Here is a 24,324-nt window from a genome sequence, read left to right as displayed (position 1 = left end):
GAGGTCCTGGGTGCTTGCAGTCAGGCTCTCCCTTGTCTCACAGCGAGCAATGTGGATGGACGTCTAAAAGTGTGTCTCTACATGTGTCTTTGTCACATTCATCTTGGTTTTCTCTGTGAGCTGAGATCAGTCAAAGACTCTGCCTTCTCCTGTTGGTTCCCAATAGTTAACAATCACGCAAGTAACACAATGAAAGATTTTCTTTAGAAAAAGGAGTTAAGGGAGCTGGGAATTTCTTATATATTAACTGTATCTTAAGGGATGCTATTTAGGTTAAAGCTCTATTTCAAAATGTCTGTCAGAAGATTATCATGTTTTGATTGATGGGAGATGGCACAGCTCATCTTTAGTTTTATATTGTCATTCTTTTTGGACATTAACTATTCATTAACATTCATTTGGACAGTAACTATTTCTGAATATCTTCTGTTCAGATATAATCTGTCTTCTAATATTATTAATAGACCTTATAAGAGTAATAAAGTTTCAAGTAAATATCATGTAGCAGGCATGTATATAAGAAGATTAAACTATTAATACATATATATATATATTTCTCTTTCTCTCTATAAATACATCTACCACTGGGTGCATCACCATACACACACACACACAGACACACAGACACACACACATACATAGACATATGCACACATACATGTACTGTGTTTTGGTGCATATAGGCAGTTTTTCTATTAAGCCAGATTAAAACAATACAGGAATATAAAGCACAGGTTTGAAAGCACAGGTTATTTCTGAGAAGCACAGGTTATTTCTGAGAAGCAGTTTTTTCCTTATTGAGACACGAGTGGTGTGTTCACACCTGACTATTTGAGTGCAGTGGGACCTGGGATAGGGTGCTGGGGCATGGCAGCAGCTTCACCTCTTGTGGGTGCTCTGTGTGCTCATCATCCCTCTTCTGGATTGGAGACAACATGACCTGCACAGAAACACTGTAAGGAGACATGAGAGAGTCTTTGTTGTTGCTTTTGAAGTAAACATGTGTTAATTAGCCAAAGACAGAAGCAACTGCGTTAGTATTATTATTGTGTTATTTAATTTCGAGGTCTGACTATAAACTAGGTTAGTTATCACTTCCCTTCAGTTAGATTTTGCTTTGTTTAGCTAATCAATAAATAGCTGTAATAGTAAGACTCCTGGTATTTGACAACGAAACATTAGCAGTCTTTTTTTTTATTTTTAAAGATTTTATTTATTTATTTATTTGACAGAGAGAGACATAGCAAGAGAGGGAACACAAGTAGGGGGAGTGGGAGAGGGAGAAGCAGGCCTCCCGCCAAGCAGGGAGCCCAGTGCGGGGCTCAGTCCCAGGACCCTGGAATCATGACCTGAGCCGAAGGCAGACACTTAAGGGTTGAGCCACCCAGGCACCCTATTCAGGCATTCTTGAAGGCAGGAATCTTGGTTTAGGTTGTTTATTTATTTATTTTTTTTGATGGAAATATAGTTGACATACAATATTTATTAATTTCAAGTATATGGTATAGTGGCTAGACATTTATTTGCTTTATAAAATGATCACCATCATAAGTCTAGTTATAATCTGTCACCATATGAAGTTGTTACAATGTTATTGGCTATATTCCCTGTGCTGTACTTTATATCTCCATGACTTTCTAATTATAACAGAGTTTATACCTCCTAACTCCCTTTACCTGTTTTTCCTATCCCTTGATCCCCTTCCCTTCTGGCAACCACCAGTTTGGTCTCTGATTTATAAGTCTGTTTGATTTTGTTCATATGTTTTGCTTTTTTTTTTTTTGAAAGAGAAAGCATGAGGCCAGGGGGAGGAGTGAGAGTGGCAGAGAGAAAGGGAGAGAATCTTAAGCAGGCTCCACACCCAGTGCAGAGCCCAACAACATGGCTCCATCTCACTGCCCCGAGATCATGACCTGAGCTGAAATTGAGAGCCAGACACGTAACTAAGTGGGCCATCTGGGTGTTCCTGTTTTGCTTTTTAGACTCCACAGATAAGTGAAATCATTTGGTATTTGTCTTTCTCTGTTTGACATATTTCACTTAGCATAATACCCTCTTGGTCCATCCATGTTGTTGCAAATGGCAAGATTTCATTCTTTCCTTTTTATGGCTGAGTAATATTCCACTGTATGTGTGTTTATATACTACATCTTCTTTATCCATTCATCTGTCCATAGGCATTAGGTTTATTCCATATCTTGACTATTGTAAATAATGCTGCAATGGACATAGAAGTGTAGATTATCTTTTTGAATTAGTGTTTTCATTTTCTTTAGGTATTTACCCAGAAATGAAATTGTTGAATGTTATGTAATTCCTATTTTAGCTTTTTGAGGAAACTCCATACAGTTTTCCATAGTGGCTGCACCAATTTAAATTCCCACCAGCAGTCCTTAAGAGTTCCTTTTTCTCCATATTCTTGCCAGCCCTTATTATTTTTTGTCTTTTTTGATACTAGCTGCTCGGACACAATGACACATGTCGTTGTCATTTTGATTTGAATTTCCCTAGTGATTAGTGATACTGAGCATTTTTTCATGTGTCTGTTGGTTTTCTGTATGTATTCTTTGGGAAAATGTTCAAGTCCTTTGTCCATTTTTTAATCAGATTTTTTTGTTTTATTTTGTTGGTTGCTGAATTGTATGAGTTCTTTATATATTTTGATGTTAACCCATTATCACATATATCATTTGCAAGTGTCTTCTCCCATTCAGTAGGTTGCCTTTTCATTTTCTTGATGGCTTCCTTTGCTGTACAATGGTTTTTAAGTTTGATATAGACTCAATAGTTTATTTTTGCATATGTTGCCCTTGCCTGAGGAGCCAGAACCAAAGAAATATTGCTAAGACCAATGTAGGAGTTTACTGCCTGTATTCTTCTTAGGAGTTGTACGGTTTCAGGTCTTATATTTATAAATGTTTAATCCATTTTGAGTTTATTTTTGTATATGGTATAAGAATTCGATCCATTGATCCAATTTCATTCTTTTACTTGTAGCTGACCAGGTTTCCCAACACCATTTGTTGAAGAGACTGTCATTTCCCCATTGTGTATTCTTGTTTCCTTTGTTGTAGATTATCTGACCATATATGCATGGCTTTATTTCTGGCTCTGTATTCTGTTCCATAGATCTACATATCTGTTTTTGTGCCAGTACCATTCTGTTTTGATTATAACAGCTTTGTAGTATAGTTTGAAATCTGGGAACGTGATACCTCCAGTTTTGTTCTTCTTTCTCAAGATGGCTTTGGTTATGAGCTTGCCTGGGTGGCTCATTTGGTTATGTATCTGCCTTCGGCTCAAGTCATGATCCCAGAGTCCTAGGCTTGAGCCCCACATTGGGCTCTTGTTCAGCAGGGAGCCTGCTTCCCTGCTCATACACTTTCTCTCTCTCTCTCATTATCTCTGTCTCTCTCTCTCTCAAATAAATACATAAAATCTTTAAAAAAAGAGATAACTTTGGTTATTTGGGGTCTTTTGTGGTTCCACCCAAATTTTAGAATTATTTGTTCTAGTTCTATAAAAATGCTATTGGTACATTAGAAGAAGGAAGGGAAAAATGAAGAGGGGAGTGGAAATCGGAGGGAGAGATGAACATGGAAGACTGTGGACTCTGAGAAACAAACTGAGGGTTTTTTGGGGGGGAACGGATGGGGTGGCCTGGTGATGGGTATTAAGGAGGGCATATACTGCATGGAGCACTGTGTGTTATATGTAAACAATGAATCTTGGAACACTGCAGCAAAAACTAATAATGTACTGTATGGTGACTAATATAACATAATAAAAAATAACAAAAATAAAATTAAAAAGGATTTGGGGGAGCTACTAAAATATGCAAAATTATAAAATAAAAATAAGTAAATGAGAAAAAGATGCCATTGGTATTTGATAGTGATTGCCTTGAATTTAGATTGCTTTGGTTAGTATGAACATTTTAACAATCGTAATTCTTCCAATCCATGAGCACGGTATATCTTTCCATTTATTTGTGTTATCTTCGGTTTCTTCCATCAGTGACTTAGAGTTTTCAGAGTATGGGTCTTTCACCTCCTTTGTTAAATTAATCCTATGTATTTTATTATTTTTGATGCAATTGTAAATGGAATTGTTTTCTTAATTTCTCTTCATGTTATTTTGCTATTAGTGTATAAAAACACAACAGATTTCTATGTATTAATTTTATCTCATTCATCTTAACTGAATCCATTTAATCTAATAGTTTTTGGTGGATTCTTTAGGTTTTTCTATGTATAATTTTATGCTATCTGCCAATAGTGACAATTTAACTTCCCTTTTACCAATTTGAATGCCTTTTATTCCTTTTTGCCATCTGATTGTTGCAGTTAGAACTTCTAATACTATGTTGAATAAAAGTGGTGAAAGTGGATATCCTTGTCTTGTTCCTAACCTTGAGTTTGATATTATTTGTGTTTTATGTTACATGTGGCCTTTATTATGTTGATATATACAACACCCATTTTATGAGAGTTTTTAAAAATCATAAATGGATGTAGAATTCATCAGATACTTTTTCTGCATCTATTGAGGTGATCATATGATTTTTATCCTTCATTTTATGAATGTTGTATATCACATTGACTGATTTGAGGATACTGAACCATCCTTTTATCCCTGGAATAAATTCCATTTGATTATCATATATGATCCTTTTAATGTATTATTGAATTTGGTTTGCTTATATTTTGTTGAGGATTTTTACCTATATTTTCATCAGTGATACTGGCCTGTAATTTTCTTTTTTTGTAGAATCTTTGTCTGGTTTTAGTATCAGGGTGAATTCTGGCCTCATTGAATTTAGAAGTGTTCCTTTCTCTTGAAATTTTTAGAATAGTTTGAGAAAGATAGGTATTAAATCTTCTTTTAATGTTTGGTAGAGGGGCACTTGGATGACTCAGTCAGTTTAGTGTCCGACTCTGGATTTCGACTCAAGTCATGATCTCAGAGTTGTGAGACTGGGCCCCTTGTTGGGCTCCGTGCTCAGCATAGAGTCTGCTTGAGATCCTTCCTCTCCCTCTGCTCTCCACCCCCACCCCCTGCCCTGCTCACACTCTCTAAATAAACAAACAAACAAACAAAATCTTTAAAAAAATAAATGTTTGGTAAAATTCACCTGTGAGGCTGTTTGGTTCTGGTCTTTTCTTTGTTGGATGTTTTTTGATTACTGATTCAGTTTCATTACCAGTAAGCAGTCTGTTCAGATTTTCTCTTTCTTCCTATTTCAGTTTTCCCTGAAAATTGAGTGTTTCCAGGAATTTGTCAGTTTCTTCTAGGCTGTCCAGTTTGTTGGCGTGTAACTGTTGGTAGTAGTCTCTTATAATCCTTTGTGGTTTTGTCAGTTGTAAGTTCTCTTTCATTTCTAATTGTATTTATTTGGTTTCTCTACTCTCCCTCCCTCCTTCCTTCCTTTCTTCTTCTTCTTCCCCATGTCCTCCCCCCTTCCCCCCCCTTCCCTCTCCCCCCTCCTCTCCCTTCTCATCCTCTCCTCCTTCCCTCCTCCTCCTCTTCCTTCCTCCTCTTCTTCTTCTTCTTCTTCTTGTTTATAATTTTTGTTTATCCTTTGAAAAACCAGCTACTAGTTTCATTGATCTTTTCCATTATTTTTGAGATCTCGATTTCATTTATTTCCACTTTGATCTTTATTATTTCTTTCCTTTTATTAACTTTGGGCTTTGTTCTTTCTCCAGTTTATCTAGATGTAAGGGTAGATTCTTTATTTGAGATTTTTTCTGGTTTCTTGAGGGAGGCCTCTACTACTATAAACTTCCTTTACAGCTGCTTTTGCTGAGTCTCATTGATTTGGGGACACTGTGTTTCCATTTTCATTGGTCTCAAGGGGTTTTTTAGTGTTTGCTTGTTTTTTTTTTTTTTTAATTTTCTCATTGATCCATTGACCATTGGTTGTTTATTAGTGTATTGTTTAGCCTCTGTATATATAGATATATATTCATTTTTTCCTTGTAGTTGATTTATTGTCTCATACGATTGTGGTCATAAAAGATGCTTGATATGATTTCAGTCTTCTTCAATTTATTGAAACTTATTTTGTTCCCTAATATGTGATTTATCCTGTTGAATGTTCCATATGGACTTCAAAAGAATATGTGCTCTGCTGGTTTGGGATGAAATTTTTTGTATGTATCTGTTAAATCCATCTGGTGTAATGTGTCACTTAAGGCCACTGTTTTTTAAATTGATTTTCTGCCTGGATGATCTACCCATTTGTGTAAGTGGAGCATTAAAGTCCCCTACTATTATTGTATTATTGTTAGTTTCTCCCTTTTTGGCGGCTAATACTTGCTTTATATACTTAAGTGCTTCTATGTTGGGTTCACAGGTATTTACAATTGTTATATCCTCTTCTTGGATTGATTTTTTTATTATTATGTAGGGCCCTTTTGTTATACAGTCTTTGTTTTACAGTCCATTTTGTCTGACATAAGTACTGCTACTCTAGCTTTCTTTTCATTTCATTTTCATGGAATATCTTTTTTCATCCCTTCACTTTTAATCTGTGCAAGTCTTTAGATCTGAAATGAGTCTCTTTTAGATAGCATATAGATAGGTCTCATTTATTTACCCATTCAGTCACCCTATATCATTTGGGTACACTTGGCAGACTTTGTCCATTTATATTTACTTATTGATAGGTATGTATTTATTGCCATTTTATTAATTGTTTTTGTAGTTCTTCTGTGCTTCTTCTTCTCTTGCTTATTCCCTTGTGATTTCCTGGTTTTCTTTAGTGTTATGTTTGAATTCCTTTCTTTTTATTGTTTGTGTATCTATTATAGGTTTTTTGTTTGTGATTACCATGAGGTTCACATATAATACCCTATGTATGTAGCAGTATGTTTCAAGTTGATGGTTGCTTACGTTTGAACACATTCTAAGAACACTACATTTTTATTCTCCCCCTCCCTGTTTTATGGTTTTGTCATCATATTTCACATCTTTTTAATTTGTGTATCCCTTAACTAACTGTTGTAAATATTGTTGACTTACTACTTTTGTTTTTAACCCTCATACTAGCTTTATAAGTAGTTGATCTACCACCTTTACTTTATATGTTCACTGTTACAGCTAGATTTTTTTCTTTCAGAATTTTCTTCTAGTTACGGCCTTTTCTTTTCTACTTAAAGAAGTTCCTTCAACATTTCCTGTAAAGCAGGTTTAGTGCTGATGAACTCTTTTGTCTGGAAAACTCTTTATTTGTACTACAATTCTGAATGATAACCTTGCTGTGTAGATAACCTTGTTTCTCTTTGTGGATTTTTCCCTTTCAACACTTTGAATATACTGTGCCACTCCTTTCTGACCTGCAAAGTCTGCTGAAAAATTAGCTGATAGTATTATAGGTGTTCTCATGTATGTAACTAGTTGCTTATTTCCTGTTGCTTTTAATATTTTCTCATTAATTTTTGACGTTTTCACTATTTTTGTATCTTGGTATGAACTTCTTTGGGTTCATCTTTTTTGGGGCTGTCTTTCCTTTTTTGGATCTGGATGTCTGTTTTCTTGCTCAGGGCTCTCTTTCGTTTTTGGACCTAGATGTCTATTCCTTGTCTGTTTGAGCTATAACTTCTTTAAAGAAGTTTTCTGCTCCTTTCTCTTTATCGTCTCATTCCGGGACCTGTAAAATGCAAGTGTTAGTACCTTTGATGTTGTTCTGAAGGTCTCTCAAACTATACTCAGTTTTTTTTTTTTTTTTAAGATTTTATTTATTTACTTGATGGGGGGTGGGGCAGAGAGAGAGAGGGAGAAGCCGCCTCTCTGCTGAGCAGAGAGTCCGATGTGGGGCTTGATCCCAGGACCTTGGAATCATGACCTGAGCTGAAGGCCGATGCTTAACTGACTGAGCCACCTAGGTGCCCCAACTATCCTTGGTTTTAAAAATTCTTTTTTCTTTTTGCCATTCAGTTAGGGTCATTTCCATTACCCTGTTTTCCAGATTGCTGATCCATTCTTCTACATCCTCTAATCTGCTGCTGATTCCCTCTAGTATATTTTTCAACTCAGTCATATTGTTTGGCTCTGATTGGTTCTTGTTTTATATTATTTATCTCTTTCTTGAAGTTTTTGCTGTGTTCATCAGTTCTTCACCTGAGTTTGGTGAGCATCTTCATGACCATTACTTGGAAGTCTTTTTCAGGGAGATGGCTTATCTCTTTTTTCATTTGATTCTTTTTCTGAGGTTTTATCTTATTCTTTCATTTGGTACATATTCCTCTGTCTTCTCATCTTGCCTCTTTGTGTTTGTGTGTTTTAAGTAGATTAGCAGCATCTGGTCTTAAAGGAGTGGCCTTCTGTATAAGGTGTACTGTGGGGCCCAGAAGTGCAGTCCCTTGCTGGTCACCCAAATCAGGAGCTCCAAGGGTGTCCTTTGTGTGTTCCCTCCTGTTTTGGGTGAGCCACAACTGTTGTGGCCTAATAGTAGATGGGAGGCCCTTTAGGGGAGCACCAGTTAAGGTGGAGGTGGCCTGGTGGGTGTGGTGGGGTGGGAACTACTTTGGGTGGGGGATGCCTTCCAGAGTGCAGAGAGTTGAGGAGGGCAGGTCTGCAGGGGAATACCAGGGTGGGGCTAACACTGCTAGCTAGGTAGATGGAGAATGTCAGAAGTCTTTCTCACCAGTACTAGGCCAGCTAGGTAGGGTGAGAAAAATGGCATCTGCCAGTGCTTCCATTCCTGGAGAATGTTCCTTCAGTTCCCTGAACCTCTGGCACATGTCCTAAAGTTAGTCAGTGAATCTGCTTCATATATGGCCTGGGTACTTTCAAACTGCTGCCTTGGCACTGGGTCTTAGAGTGAGTGTGTGCATGGGTCTTTTAAGAGTGGAATCTTGGTTTCCTGTAGCCCACTTGCTCTCTTGGGATTAAGCCCTGCTGATTTTCAAAACTGGACATTTTGGGGCCCATCTTCTCGGTGCAGGTTCCTGTGGCAAAGTTACCCCCATGTGGGGTTTGAACCCTTCACAGGGAGGACCTCCCTGCATGTGCTATCCCTCCCACTTGTGGGCTGCCATGCTGTGGATTTGGGTCCTGATTAGACCACTTCTCTGCCCCTCCTGTGCTTCTCAGTGTGACTTTTTCTTTCTAGCTGTGAAAGAACTGTTCTGTTACTCTTCAGGTCATTCTCAGACAGAGTTGTTCTATATGTAGTTGTAGTCTTGGTGTGTCTGGGAAGAGGTGAGCTCCAATCTGCCATCTCCATCCTCCTGGGAAGCCATTGTTTCTGTCTTTAAATAGACCTACACAGCATCTTACCTTTGAAGGTAAGGGTCATTTTAATTACATTCTTCACTAACAAGAGAAAGTTAAAGGATTAAAAGACAAATCTCTATTTTTAGAAGCTGAAATTGGAACCATGCTTTTGGCATTGGTGGTGAAGAGAAGCCTGGTAATTTAGGACTTGAGGCTTTATATTCTGAGTCTTTCAGTTCACGGTCCTTTTTTTAGAAGTAGCTGGATTTTACGCCTGCCGAGAAAGTCATCTATAGTAGAATGCAGTCAGTTTTTTAAAAAGAACTTAGATATAGTAAAATAATTTAGATGTTGTCAGTTCAAAGTTGAATAACTTGACACAGTAATTGAAAAGGATAGTGATGGAAGAAAGAATAAAGTACAGCTGTGCATCTTCAAATAAGAGAAGAATCAGAACAGTTGTGGATGACCGACTTTCACTCATGTGAGTGAAAAAAACTCACTGAAATACTTCAGAATAAAAACATTAAAAAATGGACTTGACAGCATCAGTGGCTAATATAACTTAAACCATGTATCTTTTCCTGCTAATTAATGAGTGTGTTTTTTTAGTCATTAAGGATTTCATCACATCCCTTGCTTTTCAAGACTTTTTTTTAAAAGATTTATTTATTTTTAGAGAGAGAGCATGAGAGGAGGGGTAGGGGCAGAGGGCAAGGAAGAGGGAGAATCTCCAGCAGACTCTCCTGAGCATGGAGCCCAACTTGGGATCGGATTTTATGACCCTGAGATCACGACCTGAGCTGAAACTGAGTCTGATGCTCAACTGACTGAACCACCCAGGTGCCCCTTTAAGACTTTTTTATAACTTCTGTGTGAGATATAATTGTAAGACTCATCAATTAAGAATTTTTCTTTCAGACCCAGGCTTTTTCCTATTGTTGGTATCACATATCTCCTGTTTAGGATTCTTTGTTCATTTCTAAGAAGTTAACTTTATTTTTATTTTTATTATTTTTATGTTTTAGAGCTGGAGGGGACAGGGGTAGAGGGAGTGGGAGAGAGTGAAACTGAAACAGGCTCCACACCCAGGTGTGGAGTATGATCCGGGCTAGATCTCACAACACTGAGATCATGACCTGAACTGAAATCTAGAGTCAGAGGCTTAATTGACTGAGACACCCAGGAGCCCCTGCTTTACTTTTAAATTACTCTGAAGATTTTCTGATAGGGCCATCTGTCGAAAATAGCATCTTTCTTTGTTATGTATAGTATTTCTACAGGGAAAACTCAAAACATACTTTGCTTCGATGTTGCAGATGTTCATTTTCATCCTCCTTGAAGGGCCTGTTGCTTAATATGCTCATCACTTGTCTTTGGTGACAAGGTAGATAGGAAATAAGAGAGACAGCCCTTGGAAGAGGTGAGCTGATAGGCCTTGAAGAGCTGAAAGCTTATCAGTGGATGAAAACAGCAAAGCATCTTTTCTTTATGCAAATTCCATCTTGCAAGCAACTGTACTCTTAAGTTCGAGACTCTACTAGAAACTTGTGTAGAAAGTAGTTCATCTCCCCACATATGGCACTAGGCACAGCATCAGAGCTCTCCATGTCTGCTGATCACATCCTGTTAAGATCTGAAGACCAACACACCCAGTGAGTCACTCTAAATAATTTATGGATGAGAGAATGCCCTGTATTCACATATTACCCGGGGATATTGTCTTTGGGTAAATTCATTTGTCTCTTTCAAGTATATGTACACGAGTGATAAAATCATACTAGTTAGCTAACTGCTGAAAGTATGATTTTATTTGGTTTTGTTATTTGCTGTTTGTAAATGTAAACCTTTGTTATCAGATTAGAGAAGATGAAAATGATTCTGCAAATAGTCAGTATCATCAAGCATGAAAGGAACTGAACACTGTCTTCTTACCTTCACTGTGGTGGGAGGACAGATTGGTAAAGTCTTTCTAGGGGCAGTTTTATAACTGTTGTTCAGATTTAAAATACATATGCTCTTGGACCTAGCAATTCTACTTCTATTTCTAACTCCTAATTCTACTGCTAAGTATGTCTGAGGAAATAGTGGGCAGGTGGGAAAAGATATGTGTATAAGAATTTTAACATTTGTTTATTTATTAATATTTATTTATTAGAGAGAGCAAGCATATTTGCTGAGTGGGTAGGGGCAAAGGGAGAGAATCTCCAGCAGACCCCTGGCTGAGCATGGAGCCTGATGTGGGGCTGGATCCCACGACCATGATACCATAACCTGAGCAGAAACCAAGAGTGGTATGCTTAACTGACTGAGCTCCCTAGGCACCCTGAATTTTAACATTTATAATGGCAAAAAAAGGGGGGCGGGGAACAAGTATTTTTCAATAGAGGATTAAATTTTAGCACTTCATACAAGGGAATATTATGTTACTGTTAAAAGGGACATTTCATGTTTCTAGGCAATGGCATGGAAAAACATTTGTTATACACTACTACATGAGAAAAAAATTACAGAACAATGTGTATAGAATGATTCTACTTTTATTTTTATAATATATATTTATGGATGTATGTTTTAAAGTTTGGTCTTACATAAAATTGTTGTTTACACTGGTTATTTTTTGTGGGAGGATCTCTCCAATTCTAATTGGTACATTCCAGTATGGTTTATAATTTTACATAAAGTTGTATTGCTTTCATAGTTCAATAGTCAAGATACTTACACTGTGAAGAATAAAAGAATATATACCTTCAGAATAGGCAGGATGCCACTGCTCCTTGTACAACACCCCTTCCTTACTGGGCTGGCTCTCTAGCATTTGAAGAAGTATATCACGAGTGATCTCAAAGCCATTTTATCTAGTCTGGCCCATTTTCTGTCTGCAGTGAGAAGATTGCTCACCTCTGGCATCGTGATTCAGGTGTTCCCACTGCATGATAATGAAGCCCTGAAGAAGCTTGAGGACAGCTGGTACACGCGGTTTACTTTGAAGTATCAGCCCCTAGGTATGTGTCAATACCTGTTCTCGTAGGGAAGAGGAAGGACTACCAACCAGATGTCATGATTCAACAGTGGCATATTTCTCAGCACATTGGGTAGATGTTTAATGCTTTTCTGGGCAAGGCTCTGTGGGCAAAAATTGGGGTCAGATAAGATGGTGTCACTGGTAGGGAGGAACCTCTCTACCCTACTGCATGACCTATTTAGTAATTTATTTTATTTCTAATAGAATTTCAGATGGGCTGAATGGCAAGCTCTCCTTAAATTTCACCAACAACACAGGCTATTCGGAGTGGCCTTCATGAGTACATGTCCGAGTTGGAGTAGAACAGATTTTATGAAAATTTCATTTGACTGTAAATATCTTGTATTGGAAAATTTCTGTTTCTTTAGAGCTAATCATTTGAGCAGACCAAGCTGTGCTCATTTTTAGGGGCAGACTAACAGGCCTAGTTTGTAAGTATCTTGGTGTATATTACTGAATCTATGCATTTTCTCTGAATATAGTTATAAGAGTACCCATTAGTTTATTTGGTATGTGTTAGCATTACTGTATGCAAACTGACTTCAGAATGAATGTTCAGGTTTTTTGGCTTACTTATGTCTTATTTATTTATTTTTTATTTAAACATTTTTTTTTTAAGATTTTATTTATATATCTGACAGACAGACATGACTTACTTATGTTTTTTAAGCATAAGGATTATTAAGCTGTTAGATTTTATGACAAGCATTGCTATCCATATTTCAAGGGCATTTCTCTTTTGATTTTGTTCAAAGGAATCCCTCTAAAATAATTTTAATTCCAATTTCCATTCTTGAAAACAGCTACTATAATATTGTCACAGTAAATAAAAATCTGTTTTTAAGATGAAAATTTGAAATTACATTTTGAATTTTCTCTTGAATTCTTTGAAAGGAAAAGTTCATTTTTGATAGTTCTAGGTAATACACTAGTTGTTTTGTGTTACACTAATTGACATTTGTATGGCATCTAGATGTAGTAAATTTAAGTATTGCCTCTAGGACTTGTAGGTGATAGTATCCAGTAACTGCTTAGAAAGTGAGGGGAAAAGTGAGTTGAGGGTGGAGGCTGAGCATGGTTGTGGTGGAGGGCGTGAGACTTTGGGGAGTGCTGGGACTGGGGATAGCAGGTGGGGCACAGGCAAATCTTGACCTTCCCCTTAAGATCAAAAGAGGGAGGTCATGTGATTTTGGAGACCAGGACCATGAGCACCTTTTTCTGTAGTTGTTGTTTTTCTTTTTCATTTTTTGGATATCCTTTAACCTGATTCAGATTTGAAGTGACCTGATCATACCAACTATTTTATCATGTTCGTGGGTTAGTTGGAAGAATAAGGATGGGGGAAATAGCTTATCCCAGTTTACTCTGACCTGTCTGCATAGACTGATTTGACACATTATCCTAAAGTTTTAACTGCATGAAACAAACCAAGAAATAATAACCCCACTATTGCACCTCCCCAGCCCCTGTATCACACCCTGGTCCCAGGGCGGGATACATTTACAGCCCAGGCACTCCCTAGGTAGATGCAGCTGGCAAAGGATGGAGTGTTCGAGAGATCCGTTTTGAGTTAGCTCATGTTGTGTTTACAGAGTATTTAACAGTGATGTCACTTGTCCCTTCTTTTGCCCAGTTCTTATATGAAGGTATAGATAAATGTGTCCCGTGGCTGTTCTAGAAGTTAATGTGTAGAATATACTTTTGAATAGCTTTTCTTCAGTGTATTGAATCATTTGCCATGGCACATTGATGAAAATTTATATTTTTGGACAGTGGGAGCAGATACTGCGGATGGAGTCTTCTTTGAAAAGAACATCTATAGCTATGATATTAAAGTGAGAGAAAGGTAGAGAACACAAACCCCCAAATTAAAATGGCTCATTGGCTATGACTGAGTTTAGGCTAGGATCATGGATATTTGAGACAAGCCCCTAAATTTTTCTTTGGGAAGAGGGCATCCATCAGATAAGGAAGTAAGGAGGAAACAGATCCTGCGTGCCTTTCAGAGCAGCCCCAGCAGCTATGACCTGGGCTCTAAGCTGGGGCAAGTATTGGGCTCAATCTCCAGGCAAGTGGGGTCTTGGTACTGCATGGAAGATAGATTTACCATTGTACACTGATTGGGAAATGAGAGTATTAAATGATTCCTCACTTAACTGCAAAAATAAATAAGTTTACTTGAAATGGTGAAAGTCTTTGGTAGTCTGTACTTATGGTCTCCCCCCCCCTTTCATTGTAGACCGTATTCGTGGCTACTTTGGGGAAACAATCGCTCTTTACTTTGGATTTTTGGAATATTTCACTGTTGCCTTAATCCCTATGGCAGCCATTGGGTTACCTTACTATCTGTTTGTGTGGGAAGACTATGATAAGTACGTGATCTTCGCCTCCTTCAACCTGATCTGGTCCACGGTGATCCTGGAAGTATGGAAGCGTGGCTGTGCCAGGATGACCTACAGGTGGGGGACACTTGTCATGAAGAGACAGTTTGAGGAGCCTCGGCCGGGATTCCATGGGGTCCTGGGTATCAATCCCGTCACTGGTAGGGAGGAACCTCTCTACCCCAGCTACAAGAGGCAGTTGCGCATTTACCTGGTCTCTCTGCCCTTTGTTTGCTTCTGTCTCTATTTCTCCCTGTATGTCATGATGATTTACTTTGACATGGAGGCTTGGGCCTTGAGTCTACACGAGAGCAGTGGATCGGAGTGGACCAGTATCCTGTTGTATGTGCCCAGCATCATCTATGCCATTGTGATTGAGATCATGAACCGCCTCTATCGATACGCTGCTGAGTTTCTAACTTCATGGGGTAAGACGTGATGCTTGCATTTATGTCTTATTTGCCTATAGGAAATGTTGCTTGGATCATAGGATTCCCATCCCTGCTGCTTTGCAAAAGCAAGGAGATGTTGCTGTGGGCTCACTATAGAGACATAAGGAGGAATTCATCAGCTTTGTGGGTTGTGATGCTCTCACCTCCTGGTTATCGTGGCAGTCACAGATGAATGTTGGTTACTGCACTCCAGGTGCCCTGCTAACTATTTGTCCGTGGTACCTCATTTTCAACTCCTCAGGACACTGTGAAATGGAAGTTATGTCACCATCTTAGGGATAGAGACACTGAGAGTTAAACAGTGTTCGGGCAAATTGTTGAGCCAGGCTAATCCACACCTCTCTGTCTAAAACCTGTGATCCCAATACTATAATTTTGTATTTTTTGCTGGGGTAAAATAGATTGAATTAACTTCAGATACTTTGGCTAGTTGTACTATTGCTGGTGTCTGAGAGCTGATGGTCTAGTGGTTTAGAGCATCAAGGACTGCCACTGGCCTTAGTAGAGCGAGTACTCTTGTGTATATATACATCTATGGCAAAAGGGGAATGGGTATAATTTAAAAATGGTTGTGACTGGCCATTCACTCTTTATTTAGTCACTCAAACAAGCAAATATGCACTGTTATTCCTTAGGAAGAAGTCTGTATCTTAACTTCACGGACTATAAAGATATTTAAGTTATTTTTATCAGTCATTTAACAACTACTATTTATTGAGTGCTTTCCTTCTGTTGAAACTGGACTGAAGTTTTTTTATTACTTCTTATCCTGACAGTGATGTTGGTAGGAGGGGGCGTTAGCAGTTTTTGTAGGCAAGGAGGCTGAGTATCCCGAGGTTAAGTGACTTGCCCAAAGACAGACAGTGGCTGAGTAGCTGAGTGGGGTTCCGGTCCAGACGAGCGTAACACCACCTTTCTGAAGAATCTTCTTAAGAATCTTCTTTGTTCTTTCACCTGGCTGTCTCAGGGCCTGTCCTGTGTCTCCTTTCCTTAGCTGGGGACGGAGATTTGAGTTGCCCTTTAAGTTAATCCTTGTAAGACACACATACGGAAACTTTACTGCCCTCTTTAGTGGTTGCTCTGTTTTATTTATCCAGGGTCTTTTCCTGGATGGCTGTCTATGGGATCATTTGCCAATTCTTCCCACATTTCTTCGTTGCAGTAATACTTTAAAAATAATTACAGAACACAGTGCTCTTGCAGTACTGTGAAAAATGTGTCCCAAGTGTACTTTCTTCCTGTGAGATGTTGTGGGTTAAGTGGCAACCGTGAATGGCAGTCTGGCACGTTCACTCACTGAGGCTCTGTTGCCTGACGTCTCTGGCTCACCTCATCTGCCTTCACCCCACGATGGCCTCCCCTACTGTGGTGTGCTTATGTAAGAGAAATTTCCTCTCCTTTCCAATATTTTAGAGAATCACAGATTGGAATCTGCCTACCAGAATCATCTAATTCTGAAAGTTTTAGTGGTGAGTATAGTTTTTATATACAAATCCATTTGAATTTTGAAATCTATTTATGTTAGTTAATAGGAGGATAAATAGGAAGCCTGGCTTCTAATTTACAGTATTGGATAGTTACTATATTTTGTATAGGCAGGGACGGATTGATTAAGTGAGTTTACATATGCATTCTGTAGTCTTACTACCTATGTGTGTGTTGTAAGACTTCAAGTATAGAAATTAGTAGTATAGCCAATTTCTAGTTATTTAAAAATATAATTAAACGATGTTACAGACATATTTCTGTTCTCTTCCTCTTGGTGACTTCTTCATTTCACTCTTCAGCAATTCTTCCAATTCAGTTCAGTGATGGACCATTACATTTTTTGAAAGAGGTAGCATTAGATAAATCATTAATTTTGTGAAAGAAATTTCCAAAGTCTAACATTTTCTCAGCATGTTTTAGTGGGTAGGAGGAAAGAAATGGAGAGAAGGCATGGTGTAACCTGCTTGCTCTTTGTGTAAAAGCTCACACATTTTGCCTATTTTCATCATTATAAATAATAAATACCTACTTGGAAGCCTCTCATTTATCAGGAGATTATCTCAGCCACTAGTAACATAACTGAGGATCAAGAAAGGTGCAGAAAGAGTCGTCTGAACTCTCAACTGTACATTACTCCTAAGAAAGGGTTCCAGAGAAACAAGTTTTTGTTCCAGCTACAGGAATCATTCTAAGAAGCTTATTGATCTAGTTTTTCAAGCTTTAACAGATTAGAAACTACTGATAGAAAGGTGTTTAGGTTTCTGGAGGGGGTAAACTTAGAGAGGCAAGAGTGGTAAAGGAAATGGAAAATTTTTCATAAGTAGGTAATAAAAATTCAACAGTTTTAGCAATTTGGACATTAGAAAAGGTCCAAGCAGTCATACATATCTAAAAAGTCTGTGAAGGCCTCAGGCTAGCACTGGAAATAATTGATAGTCCAAATGCCAGTGTTGTCTGGCCATCCTGGAATCTCTCTGTGGTGAAGGGGAGTGCCAGGCTTGCAGGAGGGAAGCACTGCTAGTGAGGACTCTGGAGAGATCCCCCTTGCCAAGTCCACACGACTCTTCAGATGGACAGGGGGTGCGGTGAGGTGGGGTGAGCAGGGATTGAGCCCGCCCCGGCTATCTGGGCTGCTGGTTGAGGGTGGGAAAGGCTGGTGTGTTGGAATGTGGTGCAGATGGGCTGGAACTGTCCTGGCCTCCCAAAGCAGTTGTCCTCCAGGCTCTAGGCAGGTACCAGAGTCCTCCTTTGCTCACTGTGATGTTTTTTCCAGAGTTTATGGACATGCTTAGAGAGGAGGAATAGGGAGAAACAAGTATATGCCATCTTGTCAGGACTGGAAGTCCCCTCATTACATTTTTAATGCTATATTATAGTTTTGTTGAAGTACTGTAAAGCAGTGTGAAATCTTGCTCTCTCTTTTTTTTTTTTTTTTTTTTTGGCAGTTCAACTTTCTGAATTGTTTTGCCTCGCTTTTCTACATTGCATTTGTCTTAAGGGATATGAAGCTGTTGCGTCAGGTGAGTGAATAGCAGAAGGTATCCATCTTACAGGTTTTAGAGGTGCTTTCTTATATTCAGGGAATGTGATTGCCTTCACATTATTATTATTGTTATTTTTTTTTTTAAGATTTTTTTATTTGACAGAGAAAGATCACAGTAGACAGAGAGACAGGCAGAGAGAGAGAGAGGGAAGCAGGCTCCCTGCTCACCAGGGAGCCTGATGTGGGACTCGATCCCAGGACCCTGAGATCATGACCCAAGCCGAAGGCAGCAGCTTAACCCACTAAGCCACCCAGGTGCCCCCACATTATTATTTTTACAGATAAAACCTTACATTTTGTATCTTTCTAAGCCAACTCTAAATAAAAAACCATTAGCAATTGCACTGTATATGATACTCAACTGAAAACACTTGTAAAATTAACCATGTAGTACTGGAAAATAAACTGTTCACCTCAAAGCTTGTAAAAGCAATTCTAATGAAGAAAGTGTATTCCTTAATTGAAGTTTTGTGTGTGTCCCAGAGTGAGGGGTGATTTATAGGACTTTAAATACATTTCATTTTGAAATGAATAAGTTGTCAAACTTTTGAGACCAGCAGATCCCATGCAGTGCTGTGTCTTTTCTGGAGTGTTTAAGAAGTCTGCTATTTACTTTGGTCCGTTGCCATTCTTGGACCACAAATGCCAGGGAATGATAAATTGAGTACAAATTATTGCTATCTAAATTATCTTTTTTATAATTGAGCCAGCTATCAGTAAGTGCTATTCCTTCTTGGTTTTAATATACTGTGGTTGTTAGTAAAAAATATCAAAAGCTTAGGCTTCATAATAGTGTTTACATGAGAACTTGGGATCATTTTTTAGAAAATTGTATAATCAGAAACAGAAGATTTTGTAGTTATGGTTCTAACAGCTTTCATAAAGTAAAATTAAATGCTGTGTTCTTAAGAACACTGGAAATAAGTCAGTCAGAGAAATATGACCTCACTAATATGAGAAATTTGAGAAACAAGACAGAGGATCATAGGGGAAGGGAGGGAAAAATGAAACAAGATGAAACCAGAGAGGGAGACAAACCATGAGAGACTCTTAATCTCAGGAAACAAATTGAGGGTTGCTGGAGGGGAGGGGCTTGGGAGGGATGGGGTGACTAGGTGATGGACATTGGGGAGGGTATATGCTATGGTGAGAAAAAAAAAAGCCAACATTACATATATTGCTGCTCTTTTTGAAAATTAAAAGTTCAGAATAATACATTTTGAAATTGGTAAGTTGGATATACATACTGTCTTCTGTCCTGCCTTTAGTGTATTAGTAGGGTATGACTTCTCATTTTTAGTACCTTAGAGAATCTCTTTTTTAAATAGGAGATAAGGGATAGGGATAGGGGAGGACTTTTTAAATAATATAATTTTAATACCAGCAAAGGTGGTATGTGATGGAAACACTCCTGTCCATCTGCGGTAAGTAGAAATTGACACAGCATTTCAGGAACCTACTTGGGCAGCTTTGCCAAGAACCTTAATCCATCCCTAGTAGATCATCAGAGATTGGGCCAAGAATCATGGTACACAGTCATCCAGGGGGCGGTATTTATAGGAGTGAAGGTTGGGAATAATACAGTCAACAACAGTCTATGGGCTACTTGTATTTTTACCTGTGACTGGAAAGAAATATCCTAAGATGTTAGTTAGCATGGTTGCATCATTCATATAAGGAGGGAGGATGTATTTGCTTTATAATTTTTTTTAAGTTAATTTTTTTTAAGTTTTGCCAAACTACTTTTTTTTTTCAAAGTTGCCAATATCATGTAGATTATTATGTTGTAGCAAGGATGAGATGACAAAAAACACAATTTTAAGTAAAATTGTTCCCCTGCCAACTCATAATTGATTTGTTTCTTATTATAATCTTATTTATATTACAACTTTTTTGTATTTTAGTGTGTCTTAACTGAAAAAAACAGTAAATTGGAAACATTATTCTAGCACCTAGCTTTTTCAATCCTAGTTTTATTAATAGTGTACTATTTGTTGAAGATTCCATTTTTATTTACTGCGTGATTATACAGATTCCATACAAGCTACATTGTCAAATTCCATTTGTGTGTTTCTTTTTAGAGCTTGGCTACTCTCCTTATTACCTCCCAGATCCTTAATCAAATTATGGAATCTCTTCTTCCTTACTGGCTCCAAAAGAAGCACCATGTGCAGGTGAAGAGGAAGGTGCAGGCCTTAAAAGCTGACATTGATGCTACATTATATGAACAAGTTGTCCTAGAAAAAGAAATGGGAACCTACTTGGTAAGTTTGAATATTGCTGAATTAACCATTGACTCAAAGGGAATGACAGTCATACACTGAGCGCAACAAATGTGTATACACTCACTGTCTCAGATGTGGCCACTTTCCTGCCAGTGTCCTCACCAAGAGCTATGTTAAAGCTTAAAAAAAAAAAGGTGGAACTGGGCATTGAAATGTTGCTGTATTCCATCTGAATTTATGCCTACCAGCAGCAGAGGGAGTTTGGCCGATTCTGTTGCCGCTCTGCAGAGGCTTGAGGGCCATTGCTGCAAAGATGCTGGAGCCCGGGAGGGATGAGAAGGCTGTGGAGAGGCAGCACTGGCTGGCTCAGGGTGCTGCCTACGCCTGGAGGAGACTGAAGCCTGCTGCTGAACTGGAGGGCCTATCTGCAGATTCATTTCTAGCTTAAATTACTTAGTGGCATGGTAAATATGACAGAGCATGTCTGAGTTCACCAGGGATCTGCTGGCAGTGTGGCCACTTGTAACAGTGAAGCATCTAGCTTCTGAGACCTGCCCATACGTTCAATGGGCAAGGGGTGTCGGACCCCGTCTGCCCCAGGTCACTGTTTCTGTATCCTATACCTTCCTTCTCAGCTTGGGACTCTCCTGAGGGAGACAGACCCTGCAGTGGTTCATCAGGGAGGGTCTGTTACTGGCAAACTCTCTTAGTCTTGTCTTCCATCTTGGTGAATCGTCTTGTGAGTTTCTCGGCTCACGTGCCTCTTTTTCTGATGTGCATGCAAGTTTTAGTTGATACATTCATCTTAAGGAGGAGTATATTCTCTCTCTGCTCTATTCTCTCTCACTTTTCCCTGCCTTGTTTTCACAACTGTCCCATGAGCTGTTAAGTCCTTAGTCCAGACCTGGGCATTTGTAGCCCAGAGCTGCCACCTTGTGATGACCTTGGAGATTTTGGAGAGCCAGTAGGTAGTGTGATGTGGACCCAAGCTGTAGTTCCAGAGCAGCAACTGTGGCTTTTTGCAGCTCCCTTTCAGGGACAGTTCCACTGTCCTAGCTCCTGGTTTTGTGCATATGGCCTTACATTTTTGGCACTTCATGACATCTGATAATACCTTTATGAAGGAAGGTAAGATAAGCATGGCTTTTCCAGTTATGTGGCACTGGAGTGGGGTACCTTTGTTCCCTGCCCCACAGATGCAGATCTAGCTGCCACTGTTGGCCAGGCTCCGGCTTACCACCTTGCATTCTGTTCCATTTCTCACCTATGCAGCTGTTTTTCTAATTTTTGAGTGGCAATATGCCTGTGATGAAAATACATGTAGACACACTAGCATTTTCTGTCACTGCTCTTTGGGAGAGAATGTGATTCAGAGTATAAATTTATAGCACACTTGACCAGTAACACGATTTATGCTTATTCGTGAAGTGTCAGAGAAAACACAGGAGTGTGTGTACACATGCACACACACAACACAGAGGCATGTGCACTCAGGACGAGTTAAAGGAACACATTTGCACAGTGGGATGCCATCATGCCTGAATTGGTTGAGGGCTAGCTTACTGTGTCCTAAAGACTCCGTCTGATTCACACTGCGTCCAAATCCTTTCCTTGCTTGTTCTGGGGACTGGTATTTCTGACTGTATATATTTTTCGTCTTTCCACTCTTTTATGGAAGACAACCAGCAGTCTTTCCCCGCCAAGCTCTTTATTCCGTTGCCTCTGCATCTCCTTTCATTTTTACATGCCTCTTTTCCCAGGGCTCACCTGGAGCTCCCACATCTCCCATTTCCCCTTCTCCCTGCCCCACCTGTCAGCAGCCCCTTGTCCCAAACCAAGCAAAGCTTCACACTTCTCCTGTTTGTGTCCTGTCTTTCCTGCCCCTCACAGTTTCTTGAAATAATTCTCTATATTATTATCATCTCTACTTCCCTACTTCTCTTCCTGTAATCAGTTAGAATCTGCTTCCATCTCTTTTTCTTCCGAATTATTTGGGCAAACAACATCATCCCCTGAAGTACTCCGAATCAAATTCATACTGTTCTCTAGACCAGTTTCTTCTCCTTTCCTCCTGGCTCAGTGAATGATACATCATAATTCAAACAATGTGCCCCTTGCCCCAGAAATTTTAATTCATCTAAGAGTTGTAGAATCTTAGACCCTGCCAGAATCTTAGACTTTCCTTTTTTTGGCACTTGATGACATCTGATAATACCTTTATGAAGGAAGGTAAGATAAGCATGGTTTTTCCCATGTTAATAAAAGGGAAATGAAGTTCTATGTTCTTAATCACTTGGCCACTAAATCAGGAACAAAATTCAAGACTCTGCTTTTCCAGTTCAGTCTTCCTGTCATTGAACACAGGCTCTCTGATGTGAAGTAAAGGAAGGAGGGCACTAGTTTCTCTTGCAGTCCTGGGTCTGTGCGTGAACACTGGGCTTGGCAGTGCTACTTCTCGGGTTGGTAGCAGAATCCTGTGTGATCTGATATGTTTCGCCCTCCTCCTCTCCTATATGTCCCCCTCTACTCTCTTCACTGGACTGACAATCCCATATATGTTATTTCAACTCTCTCCATATATTGGGAGAGAGGGGACATGCTTTTTGGTCACATTTGATCTAGGTCATTGTTTCCCATGCACTGATCCTTCCCTCTTGATGTATTTTTCTCCTCACTGATATCAGTGAACTTAGACCTGTGTTTTCTGTAAAGCTCGTCTTGACTGCTACATGAGAATCTAAAATAATATTACCAGGTTTTGGGGAAAAAAAACCAATCCAACTGAAACACAAAAAACATTGTAAAAGTAATACTTATTATGCACTATGGGAAACTTGGATAATGCAGAACAGAGTAAAAATTATGGAAAAAGAAAACCTCCATAATGTCCCCACCAGGGGTAATCTGCTAGGGTCTTCTGACCCTGCTGTCAGCCATAGGATAAGGCCGAGTCATGCCTCGGTCTACACTGTGTACCACTCCCCCTCACCTGTGAACAGCCAGTTCCCATCCACCTGCATAACTGCATGAGTATGAATTTGCATGGTGAGTACTCCAGTCAGAGCAGCATATAGCTGCACAGTAAATGAGCTGCCTTCTAGTAAGACAGACATTAAGAAATTTGCTAAAAACATAAATGAGTGTTACTCTTTACACTGAACGTTTTTGTCTTAGAAAATGTACTTACTTTTCAAGCAGTATTTTATTATTGTTAATGTTTTTATTTACATGAATCAATGAGACTTTTTTTTTTTACAGTTTTGAGTTTTAATTTCAAATATGGTAAACATCATTAGGTAGAACTCCTACAAACAAAAGACCTTTGGTATCCTCAGTCATTTTTTTTTTTAATTTAATTTTATTTTTTCAGTATTCCAAGATTCATTGTTTATGTACCACACCCAGGGCTCCATGCACTACATGCCCTTCTTAATACCTACCACAGGCTTACCCATCACCCTACCCCCTCCCCTCCAAAAACCTCAGTTTGTTTCTCAAAGTCCACAGTCTCTCGTGCTTCATCTCCCCCTCTGATTTCCCCCATTTCACTTTTCCTTTTCCTTCTCCTAATGTCCTCCATGTATTCCGTATGCTCCACAAGCAAGTGAAACCATATGATAATTGACTCTCTCTGCTTGACTTATTTCACTCAGCATAATCTCTTCCAGTCCCATCCATGTTGATACAAAAGTTGGGTATTCATCCTTTCTGATGGAGGCATAATACTCCATTTTATATATGGACCGCATCATCTTTATCCATTCGTCTGTTGAAGGCCAAGATGACTCTTTTCACAGTTTGGCAGTTGTGGCCATTGCCACTATGAACATTGGGGTACAGATGGCCCCTCTTTTCACTACATATGTATCTTTGGGGTAAATACCCAGTGCTGCAATTGCAGGGGTCATAAGGGTAGCTCTATTTTTCATTTCTTAAAGAATCTTCACACAGTTTTCCAAAGGGTTCCCTTTTTTCCACATTCTCTCCA

At 39.0% G+C, this 24,324-nt stretch overlaps 1 protein-coding gene across 6 annotated transcripts in view; it reads left to right on the top strand.

Annotated features, from left to right (window-relative positions):
* The window catches only part of ANO10 (anoctamin 10), a 237,145-nt gene that overhangs the window by 20,827 nt on the left and 191,994 nt on the right, over positions 1-24,324 (top strand). For 5 of the 6 annotated variants that reach the window (XR_004277434.1, XM_032307783.1, XM_032307510.1 and 2 more), the window contains 5 exons: positions 12,108-12,227; positions 14,487-15,056; positions 16,494-16,549; positions 18,014-18,088; positions 20,193-20,375. Coding sequence is in view for 5 of the 6 variants with exons in the window: in XM_032307783.1 (XP_032163674.1) it covers positions 12,108-12,227; positions 14,487-15,056; positions 16,494-16,549; positions 18,014-18,088; positions 20,193-20,375 (1,004 nt within the window). In the remaining variant the exon portion in view is untranslated. The remainder of the gene's footprint in view (positions 1-12,107; positions 12,228-14,486; positions 15,057-16,493; positions 16,550-18,013; positions 18,089-20,192; positions 20,376-24,324) is intronic. The other variant, XM_032307868.1, reaches the window with a different exon arrangement.

This window comes from Mustela erminea, chromosome 1, assembly GCF_009829155.1.
Source record: "Mustela erminea isolate mMusErm1 chromosome 1, mMusErm1.Pri, whole genome shotgun sequence".
Lineage (NCBI taxonomy): Eukaryota > Metazoa > Chordata > Mammalia > Carnivora > Mustelidae > Mustela > Mustela erminea.
This window is presented reverse-complemented; position numbering and strand designations above follow the sequence as displayed.